General features: G+C 47.3%; 3 protein-coding genes across 5 annotated transcripts in view; 2 read left to right on the top strand and 1 right to left on the bottom strand.

Annotated features, from left to right (window-relative positions):
- Window positions 1-2,705, top strand: part of LOC144935885 (collagen alpha-1(XIV) chain-like) — a 102,150-nt gene extending 99,445 nt beyond the window's left edge. For all 3 annotated transcript variants that reach the window (XM_078862736.1, XM_078862737.1, XM_078862734.1), the window contains exon 56: window positions 587-2,705. In XM_078862736.1, coding sequence (XP_078718862.1) covers window positions 587-882 — 296 coding nt within the window. In that variant the 3' untranslated portion in view covers window positions 883-2,705. The remainder of the gene's footprint in view (window positions 1-586) is intronic.
- A 473-nt stretch (window positions 2,706-3,178) lies between these two features.
- MRPL13 (mitochondrial ribosomal protein L13) lies at window positions 3,179-13,825 on the bottom strand. The gene is made up of 7 exons (XM_078862743.1): window positions 13,531-13,825; window positions 12,075-12,198; window positions 9,184-9,277; window positions 7,846-7,906; window positions 7,608-7,694; window positions 5,266-5,387; window positions 3,179-4,481 (listed from the first exon to the last, which is right to left on the bottom strand). Exons 1-7 carry the CDS (start codon window positions 13,555-13,557, stop codon window positions 4,457-4,459), a joined length of 540 nt encoding a protein of 179 aa, XP_078718869.1. The 5' UTR covers window positions 13,558-13,825; the 3' UTR covers window positions 3,179-4,456.
- Window positions 13,826-14,537: 712 nt separating this feature from the next.
- Window positions 14,538-21,380, top strand: ELOC (elongin C). The gene is made up of 4 exons (XM_078862733.1): window positions 14,538-14,633; window positions 16,379-16,440; window positions 18,246-18,389; window positions 19,529-21,380. Exons 2-4 carry the CDS (start codon window positions 16,422-16,424, stop codon window positions 19,717-19,719), a joined length of 354 nt encoding a protein of 117 aa, XP_078718859.1. The 5' UTR covers window positions 14,538-14,633; window positions 16,379-16,421; the 3' UTR covers window positions 19,720-21,380.
- The last annotated feature ends 3,356 nt before the right edge of the window (window positions 21,381-24,736 follow it).

Genomic DNA, 24,736 nt, shown 5'->3' with positions numbered 1-24,736 from the left:
CAGTGAGGTTGATTATAAGCGTCGGGCAATCGCGTTAATATTGCCCTTGGCTCCGGCAGCTTCTCTCGAGGCAGGGCGGCTGAGAAGCCTGGGTTCGAATCCAGGTTTTGGCAGTCTGCGATTAAACGATGTGCTCCGGGGTTCGTGGGTTTGTCGTTTCAAGCTTGTCACCGACGGAAATAATCTCGTATGCCGGCGCTCGTCGACCGGCAGGTCGCGTGTGGTGGGGTAAAGCGTGGGTACCCCCGCCTCTTCCAAGACGTCTGGCCAGCATGGAAGCGTAGGCCAAAACACCCCTCTTGTAGCCAGCAGCAGGCCCAGCTGCTCCCAGATGGGGGCCCAGTAGCGCTAATAGGGTTGGGAGGGGGGGGGGGACACTGTTAGGGTGAGAAAATAAAACCGCGACGGAGGAGTGTGAGCTTGGATGGGTGGGGAGTGGGGGGGGGCGAAGGGACATTTGGTAGTGCAGGGCCCACCCACCCACACCCACCCACCCACACCCACCCACACCCCTGGGCTAGTAGTGGCATGAGCGATTGCGGGGGGCTAAAAGTTAACCGGGTTAATCCGTTCACTCTCTCAACAGATAGCAGAGCGGTGGGTGGCGGCGGCGGCGGTGGTGGCGGCGGTAGCAGCAGCAGCAGCAGCAGCCGCGTCACCAGCTTCACCCGAACGGACGGGTTCGAAGATGGCGATGGTGGCGGAGGTGGCGGTGGCAGCAGTAGCCGGGAGACGGTCATCTCGCGCACCGTGGTGCAGCCGCGCACCTACGTGTCGTCGAGCGTGCGCCGATTCCGGGTGCTCGAGGATGGAACCGAGGAGGAGCTGGAGGGAGACGAAGAGGAGGAGTTCTTCGAGGATTCGAGACCCCCCCGCGGTTGAGGATTTGGGTGGGAAAGTGGTGTCCGTGCTGTGCGGGGAGGATAGAGGAAAACCACAAGGGGAACCCGGAATAGAATGTGGCTTGGGAGGTTTGGAATCGATGTTCATTTTGATGACAGAATTCGTGATGGAGATATTCAGCAATAAGTGTTATTTTTAGTTTGGATACAAGTGGACAAAACGGGGCCCCAGCTGCCCAGCCAGAGACCTAAGCGTGACTACGATGAGATGGCATTGACTCGTTGGAATACAAATGCAGATTGAAATAATTCGGCATAGTTATTCGAGACTACAGTGGGCTTATTGGCTTACCTGCAATATTGTAGGGGGGTGATAAAGGGAATTGCATGCTCATTTAAAATGGACAATACTTTTTTCAGAAGCGTGCGTTTCGAGTATTAGCCTGCTATACATTTCCACGTCATAAGCCACTCGGTTGAGCTATCGTTTGTGGCCAGGTCGCTTTTGTAGAGGAGCTACATTGCTCAGTGGGGCCTTACCCGGCAAAACAAGAATTGTTTAGTTTAGTAATAGCTTAGTTTTATTTTGACCACTGTAGTCAACTCAACTCGGAGAATGACTCGGCGAAGCCCGTCACCATGTAACTAACGCTTCACCAAACTTCCACAGCTTGTCGTCGACTTGGCTCAGACTATGGTTGAAATATAAAACATGCCGACTAGATTAACGCGGGGCGGAATAGAGCGCGGGGGGGAAATGAATATAAATACAATATATTTTTAGAAAAAATCCTAGGGGCCAACGCTTGTTGAGATTTCGTTCAGATGCAGGCATTGTTCAGTTTTTTTCTGCTTTCGAGGTCTTTAATTGAATGGCAATTAAAAGTGAACGAAGGCAATTTAGCAACGCCTCTCCGATCCTGCGCACGGCCGCGAGATGCCCGTTTGCACGGTACATGGTTTCAACTTCACCGTTTCATTTCCTCGCCGTTTCCTCGTGGGATTGAGGATTTTTTTGGGGGGGGGGAGGGGGGTGACGTAAGCGAAGGAAGTGAGATTTATTTAAAACAAAGGGTATTGCAAGGATATTTAACACGTCATAGATTAGTAGTTTTTCTACCTGCTAAAGCTGTAGTGGTTGTCAGGTTTTGCCCCATAAGGGTATCGGTGTGAGCGGTGGTTTACTTAAGAGGGAATCTGATGGCGAGACACTTTGAGGACATATGATCGTGGCTTTAACTAACCAGGAGCCAACAGCTACGCTAATTGGCCTTTTTCAGTTTTGTGGATTTTATTTTTTATCTGTGTCTCGTCTCAAGCATGAGCAACTTTCCCTGCTGCCAGTATTTAATTAATGCAATCCTTAGCTAAGTTTCGACCCTGGGTTGTTTCATTTCGTTTGGCAGTTTCTGGACCGAAGATCTTCATCCCAAACGTATGGATGCATTTAAGGCTTCACCACCACTCGAATATGGCTTTGTTATTCAACGTGCTTTCATCTTACTTTGCGCAGTTGGTTGGACGTATGTACACTCTCAAGCAGTCTTACTCACGACCTCTGATCAGCCTCGGGGGGTGCCTGCATGTACAGTTTTAGTAGCTTGCTCCTTGAAGTTCTCAACGCATTCGCCGCGTTCCCGGCCAGTTCCAAGTGTTTATTGCACCCGCGCACGCAAGCTCAGCAACGCGACTTGTTTACAAAGATGCTAGAAATTCCTCCCCTCCCCTTTTGTACCGATGCAAAAACTTGGTATAATAAATCGTTAGTCACAAAGACTGCGTGCAAAATTTATTCCTGGGGTTGTCTCTCTCTCTCTCTCAGTCTCCTTTTAGCTGGAGGAAAATAAAAGTCCCTCAAAGTAATTCAGTGAATTGAAACTCTGTACCACACGTGGCATCGTAAGACGGGCTGGAGCGGGGGTATGGAGCGGCTGTGTAACGGTTCACGCCACGGCGTTATGAACACGGTAACAACCAACATTTGTTGTCGCGATTGTATTCGTCAACCCGCGTGACTTCCCACTGCGAGGCAGGAAAAAGTCTCCCGAAATTATCTTGCAGTCCTTCCTTCCCCTCGGGTTGCTCACGTTTCCCAGTGACCTCCGAACTCCGTGATGTGCTCTCACTGCCGTCGCCTCTTTCCCCCCCCCGTCTCCTTCGCTTGCCTCCGCTCGGTATTTTATTTTATCCATTGGTAGCGGGCAATATCCGAGGACTTGCGGGGGCTACGTGGTGGGGGCAACAGTGGAGTGCAGAAAAATGTATGGGCTGCACTCCTAAGCCACCCCCTCCCCACCCCCCACCTTCACCAACCCACTGACCAGCGGTGGTGAAATATGGTCTAACAAACCTCATGACCGACTTGGCATGGGGAGGCCTTTATCCAGCAATGAATGCACGAAGGGCTGCACGTTAGGGGTATTATTGCTATCCCACTCCCTTTAAGCTCAAATTTAACAGCTGGATCCGAAGGTTGTATGTAGTTATTTTTTACCACGTCTGTTAAATGTGTAAGGAAATACTGTGCAGGGTATACCGTCCATTTATATGTGCAACTTACAAAAACACGGCTCTGATTCAGCTGGTACCTGATGGTATATGGATATAATTAACACATACGTGACACACAAACCCTTTACGATTTAAGGGATATAATTCATGTTTTTTTTTAAGGATTATCTTTAAAAAAACACACATGAAGCCGCCATGAAACTCACATGCACACCGTTGTGACAATCTCCCTCAAGAATTGCAAAAACATTTTTTGGAGCAAAACCACTTTCTGGGGCACAGTGAGCGGGGGAGAGCAGGACAGAGAACAGGAGAGAGAGAGAGAGCAAATTCATCTTGAACTCATGAAGAAAAAATGCACTGATTAAACAGAAAGTGCCCCGCAACTCTTTGCCAACATGAACATTTCATCTGAGCTGTGGTCAACGAGATGGCAGAAGTGACGGATATACCGCATGGGCGCAACGGAAGGCGTCTGCGTGCATGCGTGTCCGGTACTGGGGAGACAAAGGCGGTCGAGCGTGGTCCTGGCCACCTGCCCCCTCGTGTGCTGTTCCGACCTTCATAGGTGCTCGCTAACACCACTTGCCCCAACAGTTTGTTGAAGCTATACGAGGGATCTTTGTCTTCGTTTCCAGCGGTTAGTGAACTGCTCTGACCCTACAACCCAAATATGATTTGTAGCCAAGACTAATAAGTGGCGAGCGACATCTGAACCGGATACTGGGCCTCCCCTCGGACGACTCGCCTTCAAATGAGTACTTGGTGCGATGTGTAAACATTGGCATTGGGGAGACAAAGGTGGCCAGTCATCGTGATGGCCACACCATAACCCTCTTGTACGCCACGCTGGCCTCCATAGGCGTTCACTAACGGCACTTGCCCTATCATTGTTTTGTTTTTGTTGTGTGCGTGTGTGCACCCTTATGCGTGTGTGTGTATACGTGTAACAGAATAAACAATCTGTTCAGCTAACGTGGGGGGTGGTGGGGGGGATCTTTGTCTTTGTGTGTAAGTGAGATTGACGGATTCGTCACACAGCCCAGCGTGTGCCTTGCTTCTGTACTTGAAGTCAACGTGGCCCGGAACTTGCATCTCCCAGTTTACTTCCACAAAAAGTCCTTCGGCCTTGAACGATAAAAAAAGACAGCAAAAAACAACCCAGAAATGTTAGAAATTAAACAGAACGTTTCGTACTCCGGGCTATAAGTCACCACCGGAACGTGCAAGCATTCTTCTGCCTTTATATCGCAATGCCAGGCACGTCCAGATGAGCAATGCACACACCCAGGCGTCTAATGAACATGGCTATCCGCAGTGCTATCACGAAGTGCCCAAATTTGTGCTACTGTGCCATCGGCGTATTGTCACGAGTCAAGGAAATTTCCGTTTGGAACTCCGCAGCTAGCGGTGGATGCCCCTGTGTCACCGTTGGAGAACGGCACGGAGAGATGGCATTACAGAACTACTTCTGACGTCACTTCAATCAGGCCTCTCTATCCACACTAAAAGCACTTTGGGTGCTAGATTTGTGCCAGAAAGGTGCCATGTGTTAACCAAAAATTAACGAACTTGACTTGACTATACCCTGCAGTGAGCATTGATTGCATCTCAAATTTCAACGAGAGCTGGAATTTGAGCAAATTACATGAAACCCAAATTTCATGTGATCCATGTAGTCATCGGTGACTGGGAATTACAATTTCCTCCCACATGACACTCAACAAGAAACTGACCAAACATTCCCATGCAAGATTCCCCTGAAGCAGTCTTGAGACTCGGTCAGGATCCCCCTTGGTACAGTGCATTAATCAGAAACAACACATCGAACTTTAAAGGTATTATGATGAGCGAACAAAGAGACGGTGACATCAACGCGTGGCGATAGCCGCTCCACCGTGCTGCTGCTTACGGGGTCCAGACGCGTGGGAAAGCCTCGACGTCCTCCTTGCTGTACTGCCTGAGCGTGCGCGGAGGCACCCGCGGCTGCTCCAGCTCCTGCACCAGGTTCCTGCGTATGTCCTCGGGAATGTCCTGCAGCAACCAAAACAAAGATGCCACGTGTAGCCTACACAGCCTGCTGGGGTCAAGTGCTGTTAGCCAGCACAATGTTGAGACTAGAACGGCGCACGACAGGGGTGGTGTGCTGCCAACACAACGCCCAACCGGCCGACAGCCTTTGTTTCTCCAGCACTGATGTTTACGCATCACACCAGGTACTTGTTTTAAAGCCGAATGTTAGTCGTGGTTGGGAATCGAACTCAGGTCGCCAGGTTTACAGAGCATTGCACGGGCCGCTGCACCACTGCGCTTCCCACCATCTTTGTCCTGCAACATAGACAAAGATCTCCCGTGTAGCCTTAACAGACTGTTGGGGCAGGTGCTGTTAAGGAGCACCTAGAAAGGCTGGAACGGCACACGAGGGGGGTGGTGGCCAGCACCACGCCCGGCCGCCTTGATCTCGGCAGTGGCGATGTTTACACAGCGCATCAAGTACTCATTTGAGGCCGAGTCGACCTGCGGAGGCCCAGGACCAGCTCAGATAATCGTCACCGGTGTTGGCCATGAGCGGGAATCGAACTCGGGTTGCCGGGTTCGTAGCGCAGTGAGCTAACCGCTACTACACTACCGCTCCCCACCGTCTTTGTCCTGAAACAGAACCCATGTTTGCGCACACGATCACGCACACCTGTTAACGAGTGGGCTCCGATGATGTGTTGGCTGCAACCAAACCTCACTCGACCGGCTGCATTGAACACATTTTATTTATATCTCTATTAAAAAAATAGCACCAAGTATGTCACTTAAAGGAGGTTTTCAACACCAATGGTGGAGCACGCATGGTAGTAGCAGTAAACGAGTGACGAGGAAGTGACAACGTTGGTGAGGGTGAGTGGTGTAAGTGGCCGGAGTCGTGGACTCGGTCAAGCCGAGTAAGACAGGGGCCCCACCGCGGGACTAACAAAACTGTTCCAAGCTTAACCGAGTTAAAATTACTTTAAGGAGATTTACACAGCAGGACGTAGATTTATCGCATTACCCGCAAGGATTGGGAACATTTATTTCGTTTGGGAATATGATTTTAGAATGCGTGCTCTTCACGCAGCTGTTCATGTCCCTTGCTGAAACACATATTTATGGGTCCCTTAACGACCTTCGCTTCAACGCTCAATGCTGTTTGTCCTTTAAAATGAATGGCATCCAAGCCACTTGCATCTCCTTTCAAGATTCGATTTAAATTCACGGCATTATTGAAGGAAGATGCAAACCAAACGAGCAACTAGCCCTTACCTTGTAGCTACACAGATAGGCTGTGCGTCCCAGGCTGTGCCACGAGTTTGAAGCTCGATTCACGAGAAAGGAACAAAAAAAGTTCAAAGTAACTCTGGGGAACTCCAGGTGATGTCACTGGTGTGACTGCGATATTTGTTTAATAATTCACTGCATTGTGCGGTCACTAGAGTGCAAATGAAAGTCACTTTTAAAAATGTGAATTCTCATTCACGATGCCTCCAATGTATCAGACAGCCTGGGGCACCACAGGCAAGGTACGTATCTACATGCTATTTTATTTGAGTTGCACCTTCCTAGAAGAAACAAGCGAGCTTTGGGGTTCTTAAACGCCATCCCATGTGCCCTTCCTCCTCTACAGTTTATCGTATCATGTTAACTAATTTTCTCCCGTCAAATGGAAACCAAGTGTACATATTGCATGAATACAACACCCTAATGATTATCACCAGCCTTGACCTGTTAATTGCTGGGCAAAGGCCTCCCGAAGACATCGCCATCTCGTGGTCTAGTGTTGCCCACTCACTTGAAGTTCTTACAACGCATTTTTTTTATTCGGATCGTGCCCACGCGATGAAGCGTCCGACTGGAAACTCTCGCAGAGCGGGGCATCACCACACACGTTCGAGAACGTCCCGCGGAAGAAAGACATCGATGCACCCAGGACTTCCGCGGCACCGGCCGTGCTTTGAAAGATTGTGGCGATAGTGGCCAGGCCATTGACGACACCGTATGTATGTTGAATTTCTTTCGCACAGGACGTAGCCGACCGTGCTAATCGGAGGTGTGTTGTGATGACCCGCTGTGAAATACACAAATAATGAATCTGCGCAGGGATATTTGCTGCTTCACATCCAGCCGCAAAGGAAGAGCGAGCGAGCAGAGCCAGCCCAGTGGCAAAATTCGACCCACGTCCACGCCGCCTCGTTTATCAAGAAAGGAAATCCCGTTCGCGGCACTCACGGCGTCCGGGAAGAGATGGATCCTCATCATCTGGGTCTTCCGGAGCAAGTTACTGGGCAGCATTCCATACACAGCCAGCCGTACAATCTGCAAGTAAAAGAAAGCGTTACAACGGGGAAAACCCGAGGCTTTACCACCTCATTTGGAAGTGGCCCAATAGGGAACAAAATAGCGTGTAAAATAACCCCGGATTCTGCCTTAGGAGACCGGGTGATGTAGTCGCACGTTTGATACGTACTGCAGTCGGGTCCTTCTTGTGGAGGTCTTTTGCAATCACTTGTTTGAATCCACCGGCATACCTGTTCATTAAACCAAAACAAGTGGGTGTCATCGTACGACAAGCTCAATCCACTGCTGGATGAAGGCCTGCCCAAACCCGCCCCCAGCCACCGACACCTGCCATGGTCTCACAATGCAACGATCCACTCAGGATCTGCACAAAAGCAAATTTTCGTTGCTCCATCTCTGCGATGGACGTGCTGTCACGCTCGTTCCCACCGTTATAATCGACCACCAACCAACGGCGTGAAGGATATCTTTAACTCGTGTATGTTATCTCTAATCCGTGCATTCTTCTGCCTCGCAATGTAACAAGTGGGTATGGTGTTTGATCTAACAGCCATTGTATTGCTGTTTGAGGTAGGTGACTACAATCAATGAGAGTCTATAGTTTGTCATGTTTAAAATGGTAATAAGGAATATTAATCTGGAATGGCCCATAAGCTGGTTGATTCAAAGTTACTTGCTGTCAGCTACTTAAAAACGTTGCGTGTTTTTTTTTTTCTGAGCCAGCAAGTCGGCCGTGTATACAGGAGCTCATCCCAGGATCAACTTTCAGTCCTCAAAGTAGAAGGCGGAATGTTCCTGCCCTCTCTCCAAGTCAGGTCACGCACTCTCCGAAAAAGAAAAAAAAACTCCCGCTTTGGAAAGGAAAGAAGATTTTTGTTGAAGATTTTTTTTTACGACGCATAACTCACCCCGCTGTACGGCATTTGGTGCTTGAGTTATCAACGGAATAACAAACATATTTCTTTTAAACCAGTAAAATATATAGTGAAGTGCCCAAACTGGACTTTATTGAGGAGGAAAGAATGAAGTCATACGGCTGAGGGTGGGACAATCGGTCCTCGTAAATTCCACCTGCTACTCGGCGTAGGACAGAGATGGGGAACATTTGGGATCAGAAAAGGACAAATACCGATGGCGGGCTACCAAACGTGAAAGCACACAACTTGGCGCTATACAATAATGACGTGCAAAACAACGTGCGTGAGCGTAAAGAAGGGGCTCTTGCTGGGAGAGAAGTGACTGAGCGCACACAAATATTCCACCCCCCGCACCACCCCGAGTACCCGATCAGTGGCAGCCAAGATGCTCACAGAGACAAATACCAGTAACCTGCGGTTCGTATTGTAGTAGCCCGACTTCATATGGCCGCGGGCCAAATTAAATCAAGTAACGGGCCGTAGATTCCCCACCCCTGGTGTGGCGACCTCGCCCAAAGCAACGGCACGTCCCGTTGAAGAGAATGCGAGGCAACCTCCTCTAGCTCCTACCCCGGCGCTCCTCACCGTACCCGGAGTGGCTGCTGTACACCTTCTGGTCCCATTTGTTGCCGGAGAATGCGATGTGCCTCGTGTTGATCACCACCACATGGTCCCCACAGTCATCTTTTGGGGGGTGGGAAGGGGGTGGGAGGGTGACGAGGGGGGGGGGGGAGCAAAGCACCGATAGCTCAGTCAACAAGGGGGATTGGACATCCAGGTTGGGTTGCGTAACGTGGGCAGGTATGTGCTCGTTAACTTCCATCTTCGTTGAGCCACACGCAAGAGAAGCCGGCCTATTATCCGTATGGCAACAACACATTGGATTAAGTGCCACAATTTTAGTGACTGGTTTTTAGGACCATGTTATTCACCTAGGGTTGTTAATCGATCGGCAATTTTTCTACAATGACTTTTGGAATTATCGATTCCAATAGCCAGCCATGGAAATCAATATTCACAAACCAGTTTAATTTGGCAGGGCTCGTCGGCCACGGCGTGGTGCGTTCACACCGACTCAATTATGCACAAAGATCGAGACAAACATCTCCCCCATATAACCTTAACCGACTGTTCGGACAAGTGCACACACACATAGCCACACCAAGGGCTGAAGTTACGTTTAGAGTTTGATGTGTGGCATGCAACGAATACTCACGCAAAAAAAAAACTGAAATTAACAACCCTCGTGTCATCTACACCATGTTCAACAACCCATATCACAGGACGCAACATTTCTCTTCCTTCATTTTTTCCTCGCACTGCTTGACTTGGAAGCTCCCTCCCACAGTCTCATTTACTAGGTTCTCGTAACTCTTCCCGTCATTCAAGAAACATATTCGTTCTTATACATATATATTTTGTTAATCACTAATGCTCTTAAGTTTCTAGCTGCTTTACATTATAGGCCTTTGGTTATGTGTTGGGAGACAGTGATTAAACAAAAAGAATTGGAGTGTAAACTATGGTCGGTAAAACACGATGATGATAAATACATTATATCTCAGTTTATAACCAGAGTGATGGAAACAGTGATAAATTAAAAAAGTTTCAAAATCTTTGCGTTTAAAATATGCTTTACAATGTTATACTAACATATCAAATAGTAAAATGTATAACCTAAACAGGCTTCACTTTGGCAGCGAATGGAAAAAATCCACCACCGCTCCCTTTGAAAAAAAATAAACTGGCTCCACTCTCTTAAATAAAACATTCTGCTGGAGTAATTTTTTTGTAATCTAGACCATGTGTTGGACTGAAGCCAGTGGCGAGAGAGAGAGAAAAACACAAGGACCCTTCCATACGCAATCAAGCCTGGCAAGGCTTAGCGAGCAGTCATACGTTTTCAAAAATTATTCATGCCTTGGGAAAGACGTAAATGCGTGTTAACGCCAGAAACGAATCAGTCCCCGCCCACCTAACCGCCCCCCCCCCCCTCAAAAAAAAGAGTCGTTTAAAGCTACGAGCCTTCTCTTTTTCACATGTCCCAGAATGACATTATTTTATGATTGCGCTCACAACTCTGGCGAGCTTTTTCACGGACCGAGGGCGCCACCTTGCGTCTCGAAGTAAAAGCGCAACAACTGCGGCTTATTGAGGAGCACAATTACGTGTTACACGCCATCGATTCATCAGATTGACGTCTATTCTTTTACCTCGCGATACTTACATCACGCGTGTAAGATGTGCATGTTAAAGGTAATGGTTTCACGTGTTCCCTTGCAGCCTCTAGATGCCGCTACATTCGTACTATATTGAACTTATATTTCACCGTACGTAGCCAACCGTGCTAATCGGAGGTGCGACCCTTAATGGTGACGATTCATCTAATTGCGGATGGGATGAATCATTATACCCATACTGTGTGCACCGGACCGTGATTTTAAAGTCTATTTATTTCCATTAATGTGCTTTTAAATATATGTTGTACAGGCCGGGGCACACAACCTAGGTGCTTTGCAACAAGATATATTTTTTGTGGATTGCGTCGCTCTTCAAACGCTCAGCTTGATGAGTCGTGGTCACTTCACTGTGTTCCTACTACAAGCAGGACATTATTCCATGTGCACCAAGGGAGATGGAGCGGAGGCCAGAGGTCGCAAATGGGTTTTGATTCCTTACCCGTACCCGGCCGCACCAGGGTCGCAAATGGGTACCCGTACCCGCACCTGGCCAGGTACGAGTACCCGTTCCCTACCCGTACCCTACCCGAAATGAGTGACAAACGGTTACTCACCAGTGACTCACGGCCTACCCGTACCCGGCCGCACCAGGGTCGCAAACGGATACGCGTACCTGTACACGGCCGGGTACGGGTAGCCGGGTATCGGGTAGAGTACGGGTATCGGGTACCCGGTTGCGACCTCTGGCGGAGGCGCTGCGACCCGCGCAGCGCACGACGAATCTGCTCGATTCCCAGCCGCGTTTAACATCGGTACGGAGTGATATCGGAACACGCGCTGCAGGGCCCTTCCTTCCACCATCCGCACACTGAACAGCGTGGTAAAGTACATAACAAAGGCTCAGTCCTTTGTTATGTAGACTAGCCGTAGTTTCAGCCGCACCAACCTTACCATGATAATAAAAAGGGGGCCTGTCCTGGCTCCTCCCCCCTCAACTAGTATATATACGGGGTCGGATCTCTTGGAATTTCTCATTTACTTGATACAGCAAGCGTGCTGTGACGGTTCTACCTGAAGACAGACGCTTGTGTTGCCTCCGAAACGTCGTGATTTTTATTTTATTTTTTATTTTACTTTTATTAATTAAATTTTTTTACCTACGTGACTTCACCGAAAAAACCCAAGAATAGAGTCAAGCAACTGCCAAGACTAACACCTTGCGGTGGGAGGCCCTCATCGAGCAGTGGATGTACAGAAAGGGCTGTACATGTGCATGGCTTTTGAGGGGCTGCGAGTCTTACTCAAGGCATGGTAGATGGGCTTGTTTTGTCCCTTGAGGTGCATGGCACACAGCTTGGCCACTTTGCCCGGCGGCTGGAGACGGGCGTCCAGCAGATACCACATCCGCGAAAATGTGCCCCATTGCTACAGCGGTGGCAGCAGAATAGACAAGGTGGACAGAGCAGGGGAGGCATGGGGCAGAGCGAACCCAAAACAAGGGGTCAGGGAGACAGGGAAGGGGGCAAGGGGATAGGGGAACAAGGATCCACAGGGACGAGGAGACGGGGCGATGAGAAAATAGGAAAACGAGAGGGCAAAAAAAATGAACAAAAGGATGAGGAGGCAAGGAGATGTGGACAGATGGGGTGAAGGGAGAGGGACAAAGAGACAGTGGGACAAGGAGACAAAAGGGTAAAAGGCACAGATACACCATGGTTAGCACGGATGCAAGGTTACCATACCCAATAACTAGGTAAGTTGACATAAATGCGTGCATTGTAATTCATGACAAACTGACGTTCATATCTCAATGACATAACACCGAGTTGGGGAAACGAAAGAGGTTCAAACTTGCGTTGGGCAGCCCAGGGCACGCAGCCTAGGCAAGTATCGACAAGACGTGAGTTCTTAGTTTTCCGTGTTACATCTACCTTTAACATTTTGCTCCTCCTCTGCCAGCTGAGTGCCTTGGACATCGTCATTATACTGGTAGGAACCTCCTGGTTACACCAGCCCACAGGGGATTATTGTATCCGTCGTGCAGGGAGGGGCTGGGTGGGGAGGGAGGAGCTGGGTGGGGAGGGTGGGGAGGGGCTGGGTGGGGAGGGTGGGGCTGGATGGGGGGTGGTAGGAGTGGGGCTGGTTGGGGGTGGGGCTGGGTGGGGAGGGGCTGGTCACCCCGTAGTGCCCTTATAAAACTCAACGTTTAACCTACTCACGCCGGCTTGTGCCCGCCCTCACAGTCGGGCATATTTGCGGAATACACCACGCCGCCGATGACCCTGGCCATTGACAGAGCAACCCAACGTTCCTACTACCAGCTCCCTCCGCAGGAATGTGTTTCGCCAAGCAGCAGATCAAATATGACCGCCACGACCGAACGACACGGCCGTGGAAGGCTGCCTTCATCCAGCAGTGGATCACGCACGGTCACGGCGGCCAGGCAAGGACATCCGCGCGATGTATAACCCCCGTAATGTTCTTGTACAGGGAAATTGAGCTATAAGTTCCACGCGGCGTAGCAGCCGTTTCAATAGGGGCAACAACAAACCCACGTGTGTCTATTTGTTTGCGTTTCTGCCTTGTGACGGGACATTGCCGGACGAACGTTGAGCTTTACAAGGGCAACCGATGATGTCTGAATCGCTCCGTAATAAGGTAGGGGTGCACTGATATGGGGGTTGGAACAAGGTATGTACGTAGATCGGAGGTTTGCTGGGTCAATCCAATAATAACAATGATCGCATTCCCTCTCACCTGCGCTACGCGGCTGCAAGTCGACATCCTTGGAGGCGTTTATCCGCGCGTTGTGGTGGTGGTGGGCGGCTGCCTCCGGTGGCCGAGTCAGGAGGTCAAAGCGCAAACACAACAACCGGCGTTGCTGTACGATAAGTAACGTCCTGTTTATGTGGCAAACCCCTGACTAATGATATTTACGCGATCTAACCGCCCCCCCCTCCCCAAACAAGAAAGAACCTGTGCTATGGGTGATATTGGTCGCGAAAGCCGACACGAAATGTCTTAAACTGCTGCCCTCAAAGATCCACAAAGTCACAGCGGCGCACGTGGCTTTCATTCCACAGAGCGGATAAGCGGCGGCGGAGCTATCGCCGCGCTGTGATTGGTCGACGGTGGCGACGCTTTAAAAAAATGCGATCACGTGCTCGAGTAGACCAATCGTAGTGCGGGGATTGGAGTCGTGCTCCATCCGAGTTGTGAAATGTAATGCAGAGGTGACGGCTAGCTGCGTTATTTTATTGTGGCTGCACGAAGGGATGGGGGAGGGGGGATGAAATCTTAATATTTGCACTGTTAGATCGGAATATAAACAATGTACAACCGCTTGTTGAATAAGTGTCGCGGGAGAATAAACCGATTGATAACTACGTGTTCGTCTTCACAAAACGTATGCTCGTTTCACAAAGCGTATGATGATTATTTCGTTGCGAAGAGCAACTTGTAGCATTGGCGATTTGGTTGTCGCGTATTCAGCCATTACATCGCGCGCCACTGGCCGAGAATGTTGACGTTAGTCGGCAGCGTCGATTCCAACGCGCGCGTACGACTCGGCGGCCATCTTTGTAAAGGAGAGAACTGCCGCCGATGAGCGAGAACCGCATGCGCGACGTCATCACGGCGCGCTTCCGGTTCCGTTGAAAACCGGCGGCGACTTCTCCCTAAGCAAGATGGCCACCCGGTGGTGGGGGGGCGGCGGTGAGAGAGACGACTACGGGTACCGGACTGGTCGAGACTGGTTGGTGGTGGAGGGGGTCAAACGCCGGGAATAAAAAATCGCGTTTCCTCCGCGCTGCTCGTCGGGAGAGCGGCTTTTCGTGGTGGCGCGGGGCCGCACACAAGAGGTGCATGGCGGGCCCCTAACTCGCTCTCCCCTCTCAGCTTTTTTGTTGGAAACCCTCGCTGCGTTGTCCCTCTCGTCCCCCCCCCCCCCGCGTGTGCGTGTGGGTGGTGTCCGTGCGAGAGGCCGGTGCCGTGGTCGGGAACATTGCGACGCGATGGTGGGGGAGGAAGGGGGAGGAACAAGACTTTCGGCTAAACCATGGCCGCTCGAGTTTGGTGGTGGCCGTAGACATGTATTTGTTGTTGCGTGTCCAAGCAGCGTGCGTCTCGTATTATTCGATGACTCGGCTTGTTTATTTAAGGAGCGGGCATGATTTGTGTGTTTGTGGATGTTACGGCTGCCGCTGAATTGGTTGACGGCGCGCTTGACGCTGCCTCGAGAGAGAGAGAGAGAGGGCCTTTGTGTGTCCGCGTGAAGCCACAGGCCGGCGGCTGGAAAAGTGAGGCCGCATTCGCTTGCGTCGAGGCGATGATGTGGTATTAAGGCCACCTATTGTTGGGCACGGTTGGCATTTCTTGCTGGTGCAACGTGAAACGACTTCGCTGATCGTCCTTCACAAAAAAAAACTCTGCAACTCATTGTACCCGCAACCTCTGCCGAAGTATGCATTTCAAGTGCCTCGCTACTACAAGCAGATATATGATATACGTTGATGGTGGCGAGGTTAAAGTATAGGTATGTCATCGATGTATCATTTGTGATCACGCCTGGGAAAACAAAGGATACCTAAAGACGCGAAACTCAAAGTCTCGTTTTCAATGGAGACATGATGAGTTCCAAACTAACATGTGTACGTATACAGTGTATGTTGGATGAGGGCCTTACCATGGCGTGTGAGTGTTGAGGGTTGGGTGCTATTTGATCATGTTTTACCAACGCTGATTAGTGCGGGTTGGTAAAGACGGGGGAGCATAGAAGTACAGGCCAACAACTGATGTTGTTGCACTGTCCACTGTTGTCCACCACTTAGCCTCGAATGGCCTTTTGACAATCTGTTAATCGCGGTGGTAACCCATTCAAGTTCTAGCCAGGCCCCAGCCTGCTTGGACAAAGGAAACTACGTGAAAAAATTAGCAAGTGCACAGGAAATTTCGACCTCTCGTCAGAAATGTTCAATAAACAAAAATATCCAATCAAACGAATAGATAACGGCCAAAGGTTGGCTCATTGTTTTGCCTTGATGCAACCATGACAACCAACTGAGGTTTAGGCACTTGGTCGATTGGACTTGGACACGGAGCCAACTTAGAGGCATTGGGTGTTGTGATTGCACAGGATTGAAATAGCAGTCGATGGTTAAGATGTTCAGCCGAGACGGCTATAACAATACTTATATTAACTTTATGATGTACATTTGTTCTTGTTAAGCACAACATTTAAAGTTGTGCCGCCTCTATGGTTGGTGTAGTTTAGAAGGTGTAGAGCTGCGGTACAGTATGTAACTTAATAGCACCATTTAAAAAAAGATGCGTGTCCCTGCCAAAAATCAAATAGCATTTAAGCCAATCAAACACTCCACCACTTGGATCAATGTTTTCCAGAATTGTCAACGGCTTCAACTTCTCGGTGCATCATCAGCAGATCTTGGTCCCATTTAGATGCTGTCTGGTAGCCCGATGCTTGTTATACAGCGACTGACAGTTTTGCTTTGAGTAGCGTGCTTTCACTTCATGTTCACGATCGGTGTACTGCTTGCAGTTTGTTTGAGAAGCTCGGTGGCACTAACGAGATGTTTGTCCTCGGCAGGTGACAGTACTCTGGCTGGGGAGCAGCATCTTCACCGTTAAAAATGGCACACAGGGAACGAGGTGGGTGAGACGACACTGGAGCTGCGTGCACGTCACTGCACAACACAGGCAGAGCAGTGTTTAAAAGTTTTTTTTTTTCAAGGGGTGCGGGGAAGAGGTCAGACCAGTGCTGAGCCGTCGCCACTGAGATTCCTGGGTTTGAGCCCACTTAATAAACTTTGGTTCTTCGTTGTAGTGAGTTAATGGTCTCTGCACGAGAAAAACATCGCATAAATTGTTGTACTGCACTTAATGTGTCGATAATGCCAGCTTGGAAAAATGTTCATCATGCACGGCAGGTGGGAAAATACTGCTACCTACTGTGGGAACGTTAGGTCACTTTAAGGGGCTCTCAGGGGTAGTTCTGATGATCTCCACATCCCTTGGGCCATTATCTAACGTGAAGGGTTGCACTGCTTGTGTGAGATCATGCTTCGTCTCATGATGGGATACCAAACACAATACAAGAAAACATCTACTGTATACCTTTGTGTATTTTATTCCACGACCTGGCTTTATCTTCCCCTGGTTTATCAATGTCGTTACGATTCCAATATCTCAGTCACGTGTTCTCATGAGTCCCATCCATCGCCATCAAAATATTTTCTTGATGACACATCGAACACTTTGTTGCCATAAACATCCTTACATTTGCCTGTATAAAAGGTTTATTTGTTGATCTACTGATATTTTTCCAGACGTAGGCGACCGAGTCCATCCCATTGTGAGGGTGACTTCACCAATGTCGACCTTGGCATAGAATAGCGGTTGGCAATACACCAGGCACTGTGATAAACATTTTTTCTGGATCTCAATGGGATCCGCAATCCACCATAAAGCTGACCAACAATTACCTGGATTTAACCTTGTCATGCCGAAGCATGAATTTTTAAATGAGAAAAGCTGGTTTATGTAATTAGATTACGTTTCTTGTACAAACATTTTTTTTTCTCTGTCCGGCCGCAATGTACTGCATATGTATACACATTGAATGGGAGGCTGTGTTTTTAGAGTGGTGGCTAAATATTGTCATATTTGCTCCAGACTAATATAGCCGTATACAATACATTCAGATAACTATTAAAACAAACAACCAGAGTTATAAAACGTAACAAACGCACAATTAAAGCATATATATTTGGTACTAGCCAAGCGACCTTAATGCTAGTCAATGTGACTATTTCCATCCGTACTTCTTTGGCACCGTACGTACGTAGCCAACCACACTAAATACAAAAAGTTAATCTAAAGAAATGGTTATTGGCAGTATCATACAATTAATTTCGTGAAACGCATTTCTTTAACTCGGTCATGGCTGTTTTTATCTTTTCTTGCTGAGTGGTTAGCTGTTGTTTAAAAAAAGGCAATTTTTACAGCCCTTTTAGCAAAGCCCGATGGAAATTTACCTGTGAAATCAGCATTGTGAGTGGTGATATGACGCTTCGGATTACCTGCATGAGCAGCCCCCAAATTAGTTACACAGTAAATGGAACGGCCTGTCATTCCGTTGGATAAGCACACATTCCTGCTCCCACTCTTAATTAAAGTTTCACTTCAGTGCCAGTCTTACCTTGGAAACTTTGGATATTTTCATCTATGTTACTGGACGACGCAAAAAGGCTGTGCCCCATTTTTTTAAACTCGTACCACAATATCCATCGACACGTCAACACAAACTGAACCGTACACTAGCAACTTTTGGCGAAACTTTGCTAGAGTCGTGGTCGATGAAACTAAGTAATAAAGTATAAACATAAACTACTTTTGTTATCTGTTGGTAGAATTTTTTTTTTTTAATCTGCATTCTGGGCCGTGCTGTGTGACAGATGGCGAAGAGAAGATCTATGGTGGCTGTGAAGGTCCAGATGCTATGTACGTGAAGCTGGTTTCTTCTGACGGCCACGAGTTCATTGTGAAGAGAGATCACGCACTAACTTCCGGCACAATTAAAGCCATGCTGAGTGGCCCTGGTAAGTTACATAAGTCGCGTAAAATATAAATTTTACGTGAATTAAATGTATACATGCGACCGAGTTCAAAGATGCTTTGCAACTCGGGGAAATATGCCTATATGAAGTGTTTGAAGGGGGAGTTGTGTGTTTTTTTGTTCGAGCAAGAAAATTAGGGTAGATTTATGCAGGACTCATCCCACTTTTGCCCCCTCTGTTCACTACTTCAGCGACCGCAGACATTTCTCAAAGCCCCCCAGTAAAGTCACGTAGTTAGAAATAAACTAAAACAAATCCCGACGTTTTGATCGCAACACAAGCGGTTGTCATCAGACCTGATGACGACCGCTTGTGTTGCGATCGAAACGTGTTTTATTTCTAACTATGTGACGTTATCGAAAGTACCAAAGAGTATGGATTCCTGCAGTCACGAAAGCTTCAAATCAAGATTCCCCCCCAGTAAACCTTTGCTCAGTTGGTGGTCACTCAGTCTCCTCTGCTGCCCCTAAAGTGTGGAACTGCCTTCCCCTAGTGGTCCATGTTGGCTCCCTGTTATTATCCAAGCAAGACCTCTGCCCATAACGGACTGCCTCTATAATATTAGTGTGCCTACTTTCCATACAGCATCTTGAGATACAGTAGCGAGTAATCTAAAAATGTATGACTGAGACGACATTATGGTAGTAGTCCACTGCATGCAGTTGGGGATTGACAAAGAGCTGTATGGAAAAGATGATGACACTTCATTGAGAGAGACTGATACAGAAGTGAAGTGGGAAGTCTTGAGCCTAGACTTGAGGGTTTCCATGGCTTCCACAGCCAGATGGAGGAAATATGTATCACAAAATATTTCTTAGGCATTCACTCCTCTGCTGTTTAGCTCTGATATTTTCAGGTTGTACCATGTATTCTTTGGCACGTCCGAGAGTTTGTTGCACCTGCTTGGAACTCATTTCCTTAAGCTCCCAGCACGTGGAGCGAAACGTCGGACATGATTGATGCCACACAACACGCTTTCCAACGTGAAAACGTGTTTAGAGACCTTTGCGTTTGCCGCGTTTGCTGTTGAAGATCACTTGATCAATAAAATGCCAGCAACATAATCTTCCGTAAGGCGTGCATCATTAATCTTTGCCTGTTTTGTTTGTTATCCGCGGTAGGCCAGTTCGCAGAGAACGAAACAAACGAGGTGAACTTCCGCGAGATTCCCTCGCACGTCCTCTCCAAAGTATGCATGTATTTCACTTACAAGGTGCGCTACACAAACAGCTCGACGGAGATACCCGAGTTCCCCATCGCTCCCGAGATCGCTCTGGAGCTGCTGATGGCTGCCAACTTCTTGGATTGCTAGACGCGCTTTGACCCGCACGGGGCGCTGTCCGTCGCTCCATCGCTACGGCGCCGGTTTAATTTTTTGTTGCGTTTACCACAGGATTGTTTTTCACTGCAGTATTTAACCTCCACACTGGGTTTTTGTTTGTATCTGTTATTAATCTGGCAGTGGCAGCGTGGAATTGAGCTGCGTATATAATGCAGTTGTTGTGAAAACCAAACTTTGAAATGTCTTATCCTGGCACATTTCAGCACTGTAGTTACTCGGGTAACATACGACACATTTAATGTCATTTTAAAACATTTAGCATCGCAAGTAATGTCACGTGCATTTGAGTTTATCAGTTTAGGAGATGGCTGTTGATTTTTTTCAGTCATCGTAGGAGTGGCACAGAATGTTATTTATAATAGATTGAAATATATATTAAAATGTAAAAAAAACATTGCGTGTGGGTGTAGCTATGAAAATTTCAAAGTTTGGTGATAAGAACAACTGTTTTTATTTAGTTTTGCCTTCAGTCAAGCAATAGTTATCTCCTGAAAGGAACTGATTTAATTTTTAGTTGCAGTGGTTAAAGAGTTTTCTTTAGGTCATTGTTGATTTTTTTTTTGCCACTAGGTCGTTGAAGCTCATTGTTTTATAATCGCTTTGTAATTCTGGAGTCAATGTGTACACAACAAAGTCCCCCGCTTTGCCTAGTTTAAAATTACTGAGGAATGCATGAACGTGTAACAACTGGACGCGATCGCCTCGCTGACCCTGCTAATAAAAGCACTCGGTTAAAATTTGTGACAGATCCCCTTTCCCGCTGCACGCCAGATGGGCACGCGCATCTCGTGTTTGCTCGAGACCGCAACCGAATTTGAAATGAGGCGCTTGTATGCACCCAAAGAAATCCTCTGGATTTCTGAGAAATCCTGATGCTTTGGTATGTTTTTGGGAAAAGTCTTGTGGGAAGAAACTTGAGCACCCAGAGACAATCCTCCCAATATGAAGGGATCAGGTCAAATGTCAGTTATCTCACATGGAATGGGTGTGGGCAGCGCGCTCATATGTTGTGTACACGCCTGAGCCGGTGGTGAAAATTTTGCATGTCTATGGTGAGGGGGGAAATATATCCGTGAAAGAAAAGGGGTAACGTTCTGATGCCTGTTGGGTACCACTTTGTTTCCCACTTTTCCCTGTAGGTGGAAGTCTTGTGCACATAATTGCCAATGACCTATCCACCAAGTCTGTCTCATATTAAAGTGCTGCATTATAGGAACATGTCACATCTTTCACATCCAACATTGCCAAAGTGTGCAAATAGGAAGGGCCTATGTATATTTGGCAGACTTTATTGGGAACAAGTCTGGCAATGCCCAAACATGCATCTCAATGTAAATTGCAGTTTTCTGATACTGCATTGGCAGTAGGGCATATACACACATGCATCAATAACACTTCCCGGAAGCGGAAAAGTTCTAAGAAGTTGACATGTTGAGAAATGATCCTTTTCTGCTGTGAAGAAGGGATCATTCCCCGAAACGGCGTCTGTTGTATAATTTTTCCTCTTTCGGTGAGTGCTATTGAGGAATTTTTATGTAATGTGCTTTTTGCGCACCATAAAAGCAGTCTATTGTTCCCGGATTGCACCACAGGAATGAGAGTGAATTAAAATGTGCGCAACAAGGGTCAAAGCGATGGAAGTTTGTGGTCACATTTTTTTGGGCTCCGCGCACAACACTTGCCATTTAAGTATGGGGCCATCCATTTAGTACGTATGCATGGAAGGGGGGGGTTAGCCCAAATGCGTACGCTTGCGTATGGGGGGGGGGTCTACTGACAAGGGAACGCACGCATAGGAAGGGGGGGTGAAGCCTCGATAATGTGTCTACATTGCAGAGGTGGGACAAAGTCATTGTTATGCAAGTCCAAGTCGAGTCGCAAGTCATCAAATTCATGACTCGAGTCTGACTCGAGTCCAAGTTACATGACTCGAGTCCACACCTCTGCTACATTGGTCTTCAAATGAGCCACAGTTCAGTTTCTTCAGCTGTCAGACCAGTACTACCGGGAGAAGTAGGACTGGGAGAGATGTCACTTGTATGCCACCGTACCCCTGACTGCAGCTATCACGCAGCTCCGTAAAATGTGGCCAAGGTACGCATCTTAATTCTTTAATGCAGCCGGCGGTGGACTATCTGTTTGCTTAAACACGTTAATATTATTAATCCTTGATCGTTTCTGCGTGGATTAAATATCGGCCGTTCTCTAGAATTGGGGGGGGGGGGGGGTAAAAAGTACGCGTGCGTGCAGGGAGGGGACGGGTCAAGTTGTTACAGATTTTTGCCGAAATACTGAATGGATGGCCCCTGTGTTTGTCTGATTAGGGGTGAAGAGATCCATCGGTTCATCGAATAATGAATCTTCAGCCCAATACGTACATCGGTGTTTTTAGTTGGTATATTATAAATGGGTTCACGTCACCCCTGCATCCGATGGAGGCACTGCTATTGACTAATTCCAATTAACGATTATAGAATCGCATCCCTAATCACTTTACACGTGCGTCATGTTGACAATGGCACCTCGAGTGCTCTTAGCAGAGCAAAAACAAGACAAACCTGTAAAATGACACGGCGCTTTAATGTTAGTGAATGCCAGTTAAGCAACACGAGGCTTGGCAGCAAAGCCTGTAATCCATTGGCTAAGCCTGTTTTTGTCCCAATCATTTGTGTTCGGACATTTACTCACACAAGCATGCTTGACACTGGCAACGTAAAAAGTGTGTTTAATAGACTCCACTTAGCCTTGATTGGCAACATCAAAATTTAACACTTGAAGTGAATGAATGCAGTGATCTGCTTAATGCTGATAGCCGTTGTCACACTCGTAAATTATATTTTCTCGACTCACACAAGGCTATAATTGATCCAATCTTGTTAAGGACTTGGTCTAACACACTGACCGTTTCGTCTCATCCATACTGTGTTCCACCACCACACTGCAGGTCAAATGACTTCTGCTTATTCCCTCCCATCGTCACTTACCACATTCTTCGAAAACCTTTCACGATTTCAAAAAACGTACTCTTAGTTTTTTTCGGTAAAGTCACGTATGTAAAAATAAAAATAAATAATACAAATTATAGAAATAATATAAATAAAATAATAAATCACGACGTTTCGCAGGCAAACAAGCTAAACGTCTCCGAACGTGATTTATTATTTTATTTCTATTATTTTCTATTTTTACCTACGTGACTTTACCGAAAAGACCTAAGAGTATGAATCCTTGCAGTCACGAAACCTTCAAATCTAGAATTCAAGAAACGTGTCAACTGGTGTCTATTTCAACTTATTTGCTGCCGACAGCTTGGTGTTTTGGGCCTTTGATAATACTAAGAAACTCATTCTATGAATCTAGATTTGAATAATAATTACATGATTATGTTGGTAAAGTCACGTAGAATAAAAATAATAACAATAAAATAGCCCTGCCCACATCGCTTATGACCCTTGGGCTACACCCATCTCAAACCTCTAACATCCTGCCTCAGTAGCTCACTAGTTTTTCACCTGATGACGATTGCTTGTGTTGCGATCGAAACGTCGTGATATTTTTATTATGTTTTCTATCTACGTGGCTTTACCGAAAGACCCAAAGAATATGAAAATAAAGTGAATAAAAATATCACGACGTTGACATTTTGATCGCAACACAAGCGGTCATCATCAGGAACAGGGAGGTTAGCCTCTGAAGGCAGGATGCTTATAAAGGTTTAGAGATGGGCGGGGCAGCTAATGTTAATGTAGGAGAGGGCTCCAACACCAGCAGTAGGTCTACACCAGGGGTCGGCAACCTACGGCTCCGGAGCCGCATGCGGCTCTTTACGGGCTGCTTCTTGACAATATGTACGTATGTACAGTATGTACTCAGATGCATTGCGGCTCTTGAAATACTGAATTTTGTACCGAATTGGAAAGAAATGGCTCTTCTTGTTATTTTGGTTGCCGACCCCTGGTCTACACCAATCAAAGCATTGCTCCTCGCTCCACACACCCACACTGCTGACGGTTGAGGATGACAAAAAAACAAATCAAGTCATGACCCACAAGGTGCAATACTTTGATTGGTGTAGACCTGCTCGTGTCGGAGCCCTCTCCTACATTAACATAAGCTGCCCCGCCCATCTTCTCCCTCATTAACATAAGCTGCCCCGCCCACCTCTAAACCTTTATAAGCAGCTTGCCCTCAGAGGCTAACCTCCCTGTTCCTGATGACGACCGCTTGTGTTGCGATCGAAACGTCGTGATATTTTTATTCACTTTATTTTTCTTATTTTATTGTCATTTTTTCTATCTACGTGACTTTACCGAAAGAACCATAGAATATGAATTCCTGCAGTCACAAAAGTTTTAAGTAAAAAACGAATAAACTCAGTTTTATAAAGCGCCTTTAAAATCGGTAATCTCAAAGCGCTTTTATTCTGTCCTCAGCAACCAATATATATATTTTAAAAAAAACAATTTCAGCCCAGCATCGTGAGTAAATGTATTCAAAAAATTCCAGAAACATTTGTTGGGAAACGTTTTCAAGCAGCATGTGCGTGATCACATGATTGATGCCTTGGGCTCGTGGGAGTCGCTCGATCCTGATTGGCCAAAAACCAAATGTTTCTCGATGGAGAAATATAATTGAACATGAAAACGGATTTCCCCATGTATGCTAGGCATTATAATACACTGTTCGAGTGGCAAGATGATGTTTAAACGCTATGCAACTTCATATCATGTGCCCAAACTCAATGCGTCTAGATTAAGTGTGACATTTGGCCCGCCTCGCTATTTTATGAATTTTTATAATTCGTTCGTGGCTCCATGGTTTACATGAACGCATTGCATAAAACATGCACGTGTCATAAATTGATTCCCATATGTTTCAATGCATGTTTTGTGAGTATTGTACAATAATTGGTTCATCATTCCATGCCCAGTCTCCACACGTTCCCCACACCGGATGATTTCACAAACCCAGAGTGACCAGACCACCC

Source organism: Lampetra fluviatilis, chromosome 14 (assembly GCF_964198595.1).
Source record: "Lampetra fluviatilis chromosome 14, kcLamFluv1.1, whole genome shotgun sequence".
Taxonomy (NCBI): Eukaryota; Metazoa; Chordata; class Hyperoartia; order Petromyzontiformes; family Petromyzontidae; genus Lampetra; species Lampetra fluviatilis.
Note: the sequence above shows the minus strand (reverse complement) of the source record. Positions and strands in the feature narration are given on the sequence as shown.